Below are 12,460 nucleotides of genomic sequence, written 5' to 3'. Positions count from 1 at the left end.
TACCTGTTTAATGTGTTGACGATACTTACATGCTTATAATGATACTTGAAATTTAATAAACATTTGCTAATCAACTAACCAAAGAAATATCTGAAGAACAATGTATATTCTACTAATAGAGAGGAAGACTGTATTTTTACCTTAAGAAGACATTTGCAAGGCTAGAATTTATAACTTTCTTTTTCAAAGAAAAGAGAATTAGTGTCCAAGAAAAGTTAATAAACATAAACAAAAAAAGTAAGCACACATACCATGGTCAAAAGGTTATCTCACTGAAAAGTTCATCCCTACATACATACATACATACTGTAGTGGGGTGAATCATGTGTCCCCTTCACCCACAATTCACATTTTGAAGCCCTAACCTCTAGTACCTCAGAATGTGACTGTATTTGGAGACAGGGCCTTTAAATACATGATTATTTTAAAAAGGGGCAGTTAGGGATGGTGCTAATCCAACCTGACTGGAGTCCTTATGAGAAGAGGTGATGAAGGACATACAGAGCGCCACACCAGGGATGTGCATATGCACAGAGGAGAGACCATGTGAGGACACAGTGAGAAGGTGGCCATCTGCAAGCCATGGAGAGAGACCTTGGAAGAAACTAAACATGCTAATAACACCTTGATCTTGAACTTCTAGCCTTCAGAACTGTAAGGAAATAAATTTCTGTTGTTAAAGCACAGTCTGTGGTATTTTGCTATGGCAGCCCTAGCAAATTAACATACATAAATATATATGAAAGTAAGAAAGTCTTGTTCTGATTATTTATTCAAAATTAAAACTCATTTAATGCCATAAATCCACAGAAACTGATAATAGTGACAACAGCTAATATTTACTTGATACCTACAATGGCCACTTCCATGATAAGTACCACATATGTATAACAATTTAGTCCTCACAAAACCTCCTATAAAAGTTCTATTATTAGTGCCACTCTAAGATAAAGAAATGAAACCTTTGATGACACAAAATCTGCATACCATAGAACAGAAACAAAAGTAGATGGCTTTGACTGTTTTTCCACAGTACCAGAGTACTTTATGCAAAAATATCTATTAAAAGTTGAACATTACTACCTTAACTATAAAAACATGTTTTGTTAAGCCAATATGTGAAATCAGTAAATGTCTTTAAAAGGACCTTAACTGCTTTTCCAGCAGGCTCCAATTTTAGCCTATAATTTATTACCTATTCACTATGTGTCAGATACTATTCTAGATATTTTCCATATATTAGCTCATTTCACACTCATAGCAACCTATGAATAATGAACTATTATTATCTTCATTTTACAAATGAGGACACTAAGTCACAAAGAAGTTAGGTAGTTGAGAGGTCTAGCTCCAGAGTACATGCTCTTTTTTTAAAAAAAAGCCAGTTTTACATTTATTTATAAATTCATTTCAAAATCCTTGATTCACCTTTTTTTTTTTTGGCCACACCTCACAGCATGTGGGATGTTAGTTCCCCGACCAGGGATGGAACCTGCACCCCTGCAGTGGAGGCACAGAGTCTTAATCACTGGACCACCATGGAAGTCACCAGAGTACATGGTCTTAATCAATATACTATACTGACTCATATTATGTTCCATCAAAATGAGATGTGATAAAATATTCCAAAAGAGTAGAATCCAAAAACAAGAGGGATATTAGATAAAACCATCCATTGTTGTGGACCTTTCATGATATAAAAACATAAATGTATATCTCCTCTGTAGATAGGGGAAAAAAAGACAACAAGCTGAACAAATTTTGCCCTCCTGGGATTATAGAACTCTTCAATCCACGAGAAATGCCTTTTCTGATGAGGAAATCTACACCCATATAAATTAAATGACTTGTCACTTTCCTGACTCATGACATTTTCACATGTATTCCCTCTGTATTTTAACTCCCACTCCATCCCCACTTCTTCATGTGGCCAACTCCTTTAACTTAACTCAAATGTCACTTTCTCACAGCAAGACCTTTCCTAACTGCCCAGTCTGAATAAGGCACATTCCTCCATTATTCTCTCTCATAGCATCCAGATCTTTTCCTTCATAGCATTTATTGTAATCTGAAAAAACTTTACTTGTTTAAAGTAAAATTTTTCATCTCCTCCACAAAACTACCACTTTCAGCAAGATAGAGGCTATGTTACTGTATCTTTAGAGGCTAGCACAGCTCCTAGAACATAACAGATCCCGATTAACTATTTCACTGATGGATATAGATAAATGCGCTGTTTTATGTCTGACAATTAATTGCTAACATTTACTAAACACTTACTATTGAATATATTCCAGGAACTGTTCCAAATGCTTTATATATATTGTCACATTTAATTCTTCCAGTAATCTCATGAGGTATAAACACTATTGTTATCTTCATTAACAGATAAGAAACTAAGCACAGAGAGATTAAGTAACTTGTCTTAAGTCACAGCTAGACAGCGAGCAAGAGTCTGAATTCAACCGTAGGTAGTCTGGACTCTAGCTCTTATACTGTGGTATAGTTGCTGTGACATCCCAAAGTTACTTTTACAATGAGAATTTTCTTCGTGGAAATTGATTGGTAGGTCCTCTGTGACAACATATTTTTACTTGACCAGAAAAAGTATTTCACAAGGGAAGACACATTTGCACCTACTACTGTTTAACACTTTCTTCAGATGACTAGAAAAAATAATCATGAAGATGTGCCAAATATGGAACATTCCCTACGTATCTGCCTAACTTATCTTCCACATACAAATCAACTTCAAAAGGCTATGGGAGAAGCACTTGGGCTTTCCCTTTTCAATCTCATTCTTCTTTTTAAGAGTGCCTGCCTAAGGTAACGACCAAGAACTAAAGCCAAAACAAACATGTACAAGCTCTCAGGTCAGGGTATCGAATTAGTGGAACGTTAAAATATTTTTCATTTTTAAAAACATATGACTTCGTTTCTGCATATCCTGTGGCCAAAATGAAACACGGGATGGAAATTAACAACAAAAATAAAAGCCTCTGTTTCTATGTTTTCCTTTCCTTTAACATATTGAACTTTAATGATCAAATTAATCTGACACAGAACAATGACTACCCTGACACAAAAACATGACAAGTCAAGGTCTGTCATATTTGCCTCCAAAAATACAACTTCAAATTCTAGTGTTTATTCCCTAACCACAATAAAGTATAAAGAAACAATGTGCCTGTTTCAACTACATGTATTGTATTTGAAACATGCCCACAATAGTATGACTCCTATATCGAATACTAAATAATAATAATGGTTAACACTCAGAGAACACTACAACCAGGCTTATTTTGTTAATTCATTTAGTTTCCTATAACGACCCTCATAACATAGTTGTTATTATCTGTATTCTACAGGTTAGAAACTCAGAGAGATTGAGAAATCTGCCTGAACTCACCATGATCTTTTGAGTTTGACCATGGCAGAGCTAGGATTCAACTACTTTATAATTTCCCTATCTTACAGAAACTGTCATATCAACTGTCATGTAATCTAATCTCCCACCCTACCCACTAGAGCATTCTACCAGCTGAAGCTTCAGCACTTTCACTGACTAAGAACAAAAATAAAACAAAAGCAAAACCTCATTACTTTCGAAGGTAGCCCATTCTTCAAATCTACTCCCAATCAACGTCTCAATTCCTTCAATCATACCTCAGATGGCATTATTTCAAGTCCGTGAGCACTATTCATCCCTTTTAAAACAGGGCAACAGGGCATCTAGAGTGGATTAAATATGCCAGGTATGGCCCAGTCATCTCAAATTAGAGAAAACCTATCTCTATTATCTTAGAAATTTATTACAGCAGTCCAAACTTTACTATTTTGGGTAGCCACATCACCAATGACTTGTGCCTGGTTTACATTCAGGAAAATTGTTCTTTAATTCATAATCACTGTTAAGCAATCTATTCCTTGAGTTCTTCACACCCAATTACAGGTCATTATCCTGGTTAAATTTCATTTCTTCTATTTGGCTAATGACCTCCCCATTTGATGATTTCTGGGTTTTGGCTCATCTTCATACTTCAGTTTTAACTCATTTGCAAAGTTATTCAACATGCCACCATTGCCTCCATACAAGTCATTAATAAAATGTTTAATAGTAGAGGAAAGAATCCTAAAACCTGACCTTGGGGGGTCTCTGTCCAAGGAACCATGCCTTCATCGGGCTCCTTAGAATACAGCTATTAACGTAGTTACAAAGCTCCCTATCCATATGCTTATTCATTGACACTTCTCCGTACCATCCTCAAGTATGTCAGACTTTTTCAAATATCTTATGGATATATACTACACCTATTGCACTATCCTGATCTACAAATTCAATAAACCTATCAAAGAAAGAAGGAATGAAAGAGAAAAAGACAAAAGGTTAGTTTGTCATGACTTGTTCCTAGAGAAACCCATGCTGGCACATAGTCAGTTTTTCTTGGTGCTACGTCAAGAAGAGTAAAGCACTATTAAGTTAAAAACAGAATTTAACTCCATAGTTTAACTATAAGAAGAAAAAAAAGGAAGAAGAGTTTCATATTCGGGTGATGAAAATAGGAATATTACATTATAGTTCTTCATATAATAATATAAATAAAATATGTGAAATATTTGCAAACATTTAGAAGTATTTCCAGTGCTACCACTTTGGTCTGTCTACAAAGGTGAATTTTATGTTTACTTTCAGTTATTAAAATGCCTTTGTTGGGTTTCTCATATATCTAAATAAATCTCAGTTAATTAAGCAGAGATGTTATTAATCTGAACATACTAAATAAAAACACAGTAGTTGTGGAAGAATATTAACTGCTAGGCAGATCATGAGTGAAGCCAAGTTGGCCTTATTCTGAATCCCAGTGTTTCAGAGCTGGAAAAGACCTGGTATTTGGAGCACAATTATCTCTTTTTATAGATGAAGATACTGAGGCCCTCAGAGATGGAATGACTTGACCAAGCTCATAAAACTAATTTTCTGGCATGGTCGGACACAGAAATTAGATTTACTCAAGGGCCACTGATGATGTTTCACAAAACCATGTCATTAAAAGAAATAATAAAAGGAACACAACAAGTTCTTTCTTACCAGCTGGACTTCACCAAAAGCACCTCTTCCAATAACTTTTACAACATCATAGTCTTCGGCCTTCATCTGTAGACCTCTGATCTTTTTCACAATTTTCTCATCTACAGTAAAAAGATCACCATAATGTCAATCACCATATTTATAAGCAACCTTTTAAAATAATCACCATATTTGTAAACAAATTTTTATTTCAAGAAACTGGGCTTAGTTTCCAGCTAACTCTGTCAATTTTTAAATGTTGCTATTTAAAACTCTACGACACATATACTTTACATCAAAGGACAAAACTCTCTGGTTTAACACATATAAACACATTAATGACTACCAAAAAGTAGCGGTTAAACTATTCTGACTCTGTTGCTTGGCAAGTTATATGACAGCTGAAACTGTGACGATCCAGGCAATCCCGGAGTACACTCTGAATCATTGCAGAAAGCTGCTATGAATGTACGCAAGGCTAATCTCAATCACGAATATTGGTAGCTTGCTTCTTTGAAAAATAGTAATCACATATTGTAGATTTGATAACTATAGATAAGATTTTTTAATTAGGAAAACAGCCTAGTCTCTGATTAACTCCAAATTAAAGAGCATACTGTGTTCACATAAAGTGTATATAATTATTTTGAGAATTTCTTATTCTCAGAATTCAACTTCATTTACAACTTCACTGCAACATCAATACTGGCATATATTAATAGTTACTACATTTATGGCAATAACTGTTATCACATTATCTTTCGTTAACTAGACTGAAATGTCTATATTTATACAAACATAAAGCTCATTAAGTCTACTGGATAATGTAAAGCTAAGTCTTAGAGTTGTTAACATTAATTGAAAACTTCTCTTGGAACTGCCATAAATGACCTGTCCTGAAATTCTAAGCAATCTTAATTTAATCAAAACCTTGAACTTAACCTACTTTACATACTTTAATTGATTTGGCAGTTCTGCTTTGAAATAAAGAATATTAGTATTTAAATAAATCAAATGGCAAACTAAAAAAATTTAAATTTAATAAGTTAAAAGTTTGTGGACTGTAATAATATTAATTAAACATAAATCTCTTATCAAAAGTAGAGTCATATGATCAAGTATGAAGTTTACACATACTTACATCTATTTAAGAAATTATCTATATTTTTGTTTTTCCTCAAAGCAGGGAAATCCAAATCAAGGACCAATGAATTTAAGCCATCCTGTTTAACAAAGAAATAAAAAGAGAAAAAAGAAAGTTGTTACAATTTTCAAGCATTCAAGAGAAAAAGCCTTTACATTTTATTGTTTTGTTCTCACTGAGTAAATGTCAATCCACTCTGATATGAAATTGCCCCCAGTGGCACCATATCCAATAGCTTTAAATAGTTTCCTAACTTCTGCCAGAGAATATTAGGGTTGACCCTATCATGTTTTCCATTGTACTTTTAGCCAAGAGAAAAATGTCATTTTAAAATATGCATCCACTATTATTTTTGCTAGTCGGATGTCTTTTCTCTCTTCCAATGTCCAGTAAAATTTTACCAAGCTCTTTTTTGACTTTAAGAAATACACCCAGACTAGTTCCCATTCAACAAGCATTAATTTTGTGCCTAGTGTATACAAAGAATAGAAAATCTAAAAATAAGTGAGACACTAACTATCCTTACCCTCAGGAAATTCAGGCTCAAAACTAAATTTCCCCTAAAAACATAAAAACAGGATGATGCACTGTTCAGCTTTCTATTTTCTTCTGTAAGTTTTCTGTATTTTCCAGACTTTCTACAACAAGCATGCATTAAATTTATAATCAAAATATGAAAAAGTACATACATATATCTTGGTGGGAGTGAAAAAAACTAGCAAGAAACATGGGCTTCCCTGATGGCGCAGTGGTTGAGAGTCCGCCTGCCGATGCAGGGCACGCGGGTTCGTGCCCCGGTCCGGGAAGATCCCACATGGCACGGAGCGGCTGGGCCCGTAAGCCACGGCCGCTGAGCCTGTGCTCCGCAACGGGAGAGGCCACAACAGTGAGAGGCCCACGTACCGCAAAAAAAACAAACAAAAAAACAAACTAGTAAGGAACAAACCAAGTCTCAAATTACTTAATGGATATGCTTGTGAAGAAAACAGTATTTTTTAAACACTAGTGCATATATTGTTTCATCCCCAAGTAACTGAGGAGGGCAGAAGGAGACATTCTCATTTAAAAAATAAACAAACTAAAGTTCAGAGAGATAAGTGACTTTGGCATGCCCAAGGTCTTGCTATTAGAAAATGATGTAGCTAAATACTACCTAAATCTTAGAGGTTCAATATACTTAACTCATCTCCCTCATCTCAACCACCAGTGGAAGCTTGAAAGGGGAAAGAAGGAAGCTGGAGGATTGCAGAAAACAAAACAGTAATGAAGAGAACTTTTGAGGATCTCGGTAGGGAGAAAATGTGGGGAAAATTACATGCAAAACTTAGAAAGGTAACTTGAGTTTTTAATTTACTAATTCTAGAAGAACTGAAAGTTATCAGAGAAATGGAGTTACACAAAGATTAAATAAACAGGAAAAAAATCTGGAAACAGTTTATAAATATTTTCCCATAATATAACCCACTAGTGTAGAGTCAGAGAGCTTTTTCAGCAGTTGGAACACTTTGAACAGTTGCTCAACTCAACAATAATACTATTTTGGTTTTTTTAAACCATTTCTTAAAGATCACATACTATTTCATTTGTGCATTAAGTTTTTTTGGTAATATTTATTTTTGAATAATACTAATACCTTAATTTGCTAATAATTTACATCAGAAGATAATGTAGGGTTAATACATATTTATATTATATTTACATTTATACTTGAGGTTCTATGTTTATAAATTTTTACATTTGAAACTTATTCTATTTAGTACCACTTTTTAAGAAACAAATTCTGAATTTTTAAAAGATACTAGTATTTTCAGTACACAAAATTGATACTGAGTTACAGTTGCTGGATTACCTCAAGACTTGAAAGAAAGCCTATGTCTATGACCATCCTCGTTAAGCAGTTTCATATAAACCTTTGGAAGTAAGATTTTTTTTTCAGTGTCTTGTGATTTCAACTGTGATTCTTTTCATAGAAAGTGATACTAAAGCTAAGATAAAGAAACTTTTAAAAGAATAAAACATATTAAAGAAAAGCCTACAACTAAAACTTCAAAGCAATGAAGAAAATTAACACTATTTGTCCCTTTCCCTACTTTCAAATGCACAGAGATGACAGGAGAACATTTAGAAGTCATAGCCCCACTAAAAGGAAAAAAACACCACCACCACAAAATATTCAAGAACGAGAAAGAAAAATGCTAAGCAATGTAGGAGCTAATGTAGGAGCTAAAGTCACAAAGATCTACTGGATTTCAGGGCAGAAAGCAGTAAGACCAGTAACTGAGAATTAAAAGAACCTAAATGTGGTAATGGGCGAAGACCAGACTGATTACTGGGAAGCTGGTTACGGTAGGTAGCTGGAGTGAAAATCCCAGCTCCTAAAAAAGACACTAAAAAAAAAATCTTATTGCCCAAGTTTCATATGAAACTGCATAAAGAGGTAGATCAGACACAGCTTTCAAGTAAATCTTAAGCTAAGCCCCCAGAGCTTGCCCAGTTACCAGATCTCCCGCATCTCTAATATCACTGGCTTAAAATACGTGAATCAGCTGTAATACTGGAACTGACTTGTGTTGTCTGTATGTAAAAAGTTAGCACCAAAGGACGGCAGAGAGAAAAGTGATTTATCCTACTCTCTTTCTGAATAAACAGGTACAAGCCAACACCCAATTTTTCCCATTACAATCATCATGGTGGAAAAATATATAGAATGGCCTATTTTCCTAACTTTTCCTGAACACAGAGGCTTTTATACTTTAGTTGCCAAGAAGGAATGAAGCATTGGACTCGATTTTACTCTTTCATGAATCTTTACCTATAGCTATGGTAAAATCAGCTCTTAAAGCTCTCTACAAAACAATATAGGTGGTACATTAATGAAGTAATAGGTGTCTAAGAGAGTAAAACTCATATTTAGAACAGTTAAGGGACTATTATAATAAAAACTTGCTTAAAACCTGAACTCTGAATTGTGGAGAAGGGGAACCTCTGAACAAAGAATACAGTTCCCACTGATCTTAATTAAGCCTTTCATGCTATATATCAATATATATAGTATATATACTTTTCTCTGTGTGTGTGTGTGTGTGTGTGTGTGTTATACATCATTAAAATTGTTTTGGATGTACTGGACAACAATCAATTAACTGACAAGATAAAAACATCACAGAGGCAAATAAACAGTAAAACATTTAAAAAGCTGTATGCCATCACTATTTTCAGGCATTTTCACATACCTTATCTAATATACTGTCTACTTCATCAGAGAGGAAGTATGAGACAAAAATTAGTTAAAAACTCCCCAAGTCTGCTAAATTTCAATGAAGGTTTGCTATTATAGAGACTTATCCTCCAAACACTTTTAAATCCTTATTTGTGTTTGAAAATGGGAGGGAAGGGGTCATGTGGAGTCATACAACCTTATATTCTGTATCCCATCTTCCAAGAAAAATACGTTTCTTGTAATTTTTAAAACCAATCCAGCAATTGTAAAGGAGAAGTGGAACTGCACTGCTGAGTGAATCTGAGATGGAATTAAAAGAATTTCAAACACAAAACTGTCCTTCCCTATTATTAGACATGTCACTATTATTTGATATGTCACTACAGTTCTCACTAATATTTTTTAAAACTACCGAGATTTAACTCTTTCATTTTATATCCCACATAAAAACAATCACTGAAAATATTTCAGTATCACATCCATTATAGTCACAAACATAATATCCTCAGTTTTCCAGTCAAATATTAATCAAATCTAAACAATGAACTTCTTAAGGCACAACCAAGTACTTTACAAACCAAGTTCACAGGAAAATTAAAGGGCAAAAATATATACCCACAAATCGCACTAGGAAATCAACATTCATTAAGCACCAACTTTGTGCCAGAAAGAGTAAAATCACTTTCTCATTTAATTCTCATAAAAACCCCCACTGGAAAGGGAATGTATCAGGAAATGGAAAAGTGTTTGGGGACAGAGCCACTGTGGGACATAACAAAAGCAAAAGTTGTAATCAGAAGTAGCTCTTTCTGCTACTTCTATAACTACCACTAGGAACAGTGAAGAACATTTTGGCAAAACAAAAATAGTTGTTGGTGGTTGTTTTTAAAGCACATGCTCTTTTCTCCCTCTGACTACTTATGTAGCTGTACAGACTCAATGGCCCACCTATCTATCTATCTATGGCTGCGCTGGGTCTTCACTGCTGCATGTGGGTTTTCTCTAGTTGAGGCAAGCGGGGGCTATTCTTCGTTGCAGTGCGTGGGATTCTCATTGCAGGGGCTTCTCTTGCTGCGGAGCACGGGCTCTAGGCGCACAAGCTTCAGTAGCTGTGGCACACGAGCTCAGTAGTTGTGGCTCGCGGGCTCTAGAGCTCAGGCTCAGTAGTTGTGGCGCATGGGCTTAGTCGCTCTGCGGCGTGTGGGATCTTCCCGGACCAGGGCTCAAACCTGTGTCCCCTGCACTGGCAGGCGGATTCTTAACCAATACACTATACAAGGGTAGTCCCTGGCCCACCTACTTTTAATGAAAAAGCAAAATATTCTTTTCAGTAGAACTACAGAAGCAAGGTGTACCTCTTCCTTACCCAGGAAGCAGTATTTCTTCTACACATCTGAGGGAATTTTTTTTTTTTTTTAGTAACACTTCTAAAAATTAGAAAAAAGTTTAAAACCTTTTAGATTCAATATCTGTCCCATCTCTCTTTTGTCCATTGTATGTGCACTTCCCTACAAATAAAAGAAGTGAGCAAGTTTTGGTAAGGGAATCTAATGCACTATATTTTGGTCTGTTTTACATTTTGGTAGTCTATAAATTTTTATTTGGCAGAGAAAAGGTCTCATTGCTAAATCAATTTGAAAACTAATAGTTTAGGCAAATCTAAAGTTTCTAAAGGCTGATTACCAACTATCATTTCATACACAATTCCTCTGCTTATTGATCAATTTCTGGCAATAACAGTACTTCAAGTAGGAACAATTTCTTGTCAATCAATTTAGAGACACGTTAATATCACTGGTTTAAAAGAAAATTACTTAAAAACACTGAACATAAAATCGTCCTTAATTGGAACTCACAAATAGCCGTAATTTCTCCTACACTCAAAGGGAGTAGTTAGAGAAACAAAAACATATGTGAACTTTATTCCGAGAACCATCTTCTATGGCTGATAGCTCTATCTACTTCTACCCTAGGACTCAGTACCATATTTCCAAGTATCCAACAAATATCCAACGGACCTCAAAAATCTCCCGAGTTGGGTAAATGTACTCAATGGGAATGTATAAGATGATCCACTGAGGTGCAAAAAGAAAATATTACAATTTTACACATTTAAGCTTAAAAAATTTTAACATAGCAACATCTCACTCTTGTTAGCTTTCATTGAATTGTGACACACTACAGCTTACATGTACCCAGATTTTTAAAAATTTACTAGTAGAAAGATTACCAAGCAGTTAAAAAAGCATTCCATTTTGGGGTGCAGACATATGCCAAGGCTTACCAAACTGTACAATTTCACTATGTACAATTTATTTTATGTCAATTATACCTCAATAAGCTATTTTTAAAGTGAATTAATGTATATAATCACAGATTTAAGATAATACCAAAATGCAATTAGTACAAACAGAAAGAAAACGGCAGTGTTAACTCTTAACCTACTCCTTATATAAGCTCTTATTTCCCAAACTATGAGGCTAAAAACAATGGCAAACTAATCACATCACCGCCCCCCAAATTAAAAATTACCTAAAGCCTATTTGAAATATGGAATTACATCCATAATCATTAATGATGTACTGCTATAGTCTGAATTTCTGTAACACAAATTATCCCACATGTAACTGGAAAGTAAGGGAATAATTCGGCTATTAAGTAATATATGTGATTTTTTCCAGCTTGTTAATGTTTTTAAATGATGGGCAAGGGCTTCCATGGTGGCGCAGTGGTTGAGAGTCCGCCTAATGATGCAGGGGACACGGGTCCGTGTCCCGGCCCGGAAAGATCCCACATGCCGCGGAGCGGCTGGGCCCGTGAGCCATGGCCGCTGAGCCTGCGCATCCGGAGCCTGTGCTCCGCAACGGGAGAGGCCACAACAATGAGAGGCCCGCGTACCGAAAAAAAAAAAAAAAAAGATGGGCAAGCTTTCTCAAAGAGAAAGCCTTAGCAATATAGGATGACATTAAGAAAAAAGCCAAAAATCACGCAGAAATGCCTTACTAAAGTACAAATAGTAGCTTCAAAA

At 35.2% G+C, this 12,460-nt stretch overlaps 1 protein-coding gene across 13 annotated transcripts in view; it reads right to left on the bottom strand.

The window, feature by feature from the left end:
* Positions 1-12,460, bottom strand: part of ROCK2 (Rho associated coiled-coil containing protein kinase 2) — a 136,683-nt gene that overhangs the window by 77,843 nt on the left and 46,380 nt on the right. For all 13 annotated transcript variants that reach the window (XR_010835643.1, XM_067008110.1, XM_067008105.1 and 10 more), the window contains exons 2-3: positions 6,210-6,291; positions 5,090-5,190 (exon numbers count right to left, since the gene is read on the bottom strand). Coding sequence is in view for 12 of the 13 variants with exons in the window: in XM_067008110.1 (XP_066864211.1) it covers positions 5,090-5,190; positions 6,210-6,291 (183 nt within the window). In the remaining variant the exon portion in view is untranslated. The remainder of the gene's footprint in view (positions 1-5,089; positions 5,191-6,209; positions 6,292-12,460) is intronic.

The sequence above is a fragment of the Kogia breviceps genome, chromosome 11 (assembly GCF_026419965.1).
Source record: "Kogia breviceps isolate mKogBre1 chromosome 11, mKogBre1 haplotype 1, whole genome shotgun sequence".
Classification (NCBI taxonomy): Eukaryota; Metazoa; Chordata; class Mammalia; order Artiodactyla; family Physeteridae; genus Kogia; species Kogia breviceps.
The sequence above is the reverse complement of the archived record's forward strand: the minus strand, read 5'-3'. Positions and strand labels throughout refer to the sequence as shown.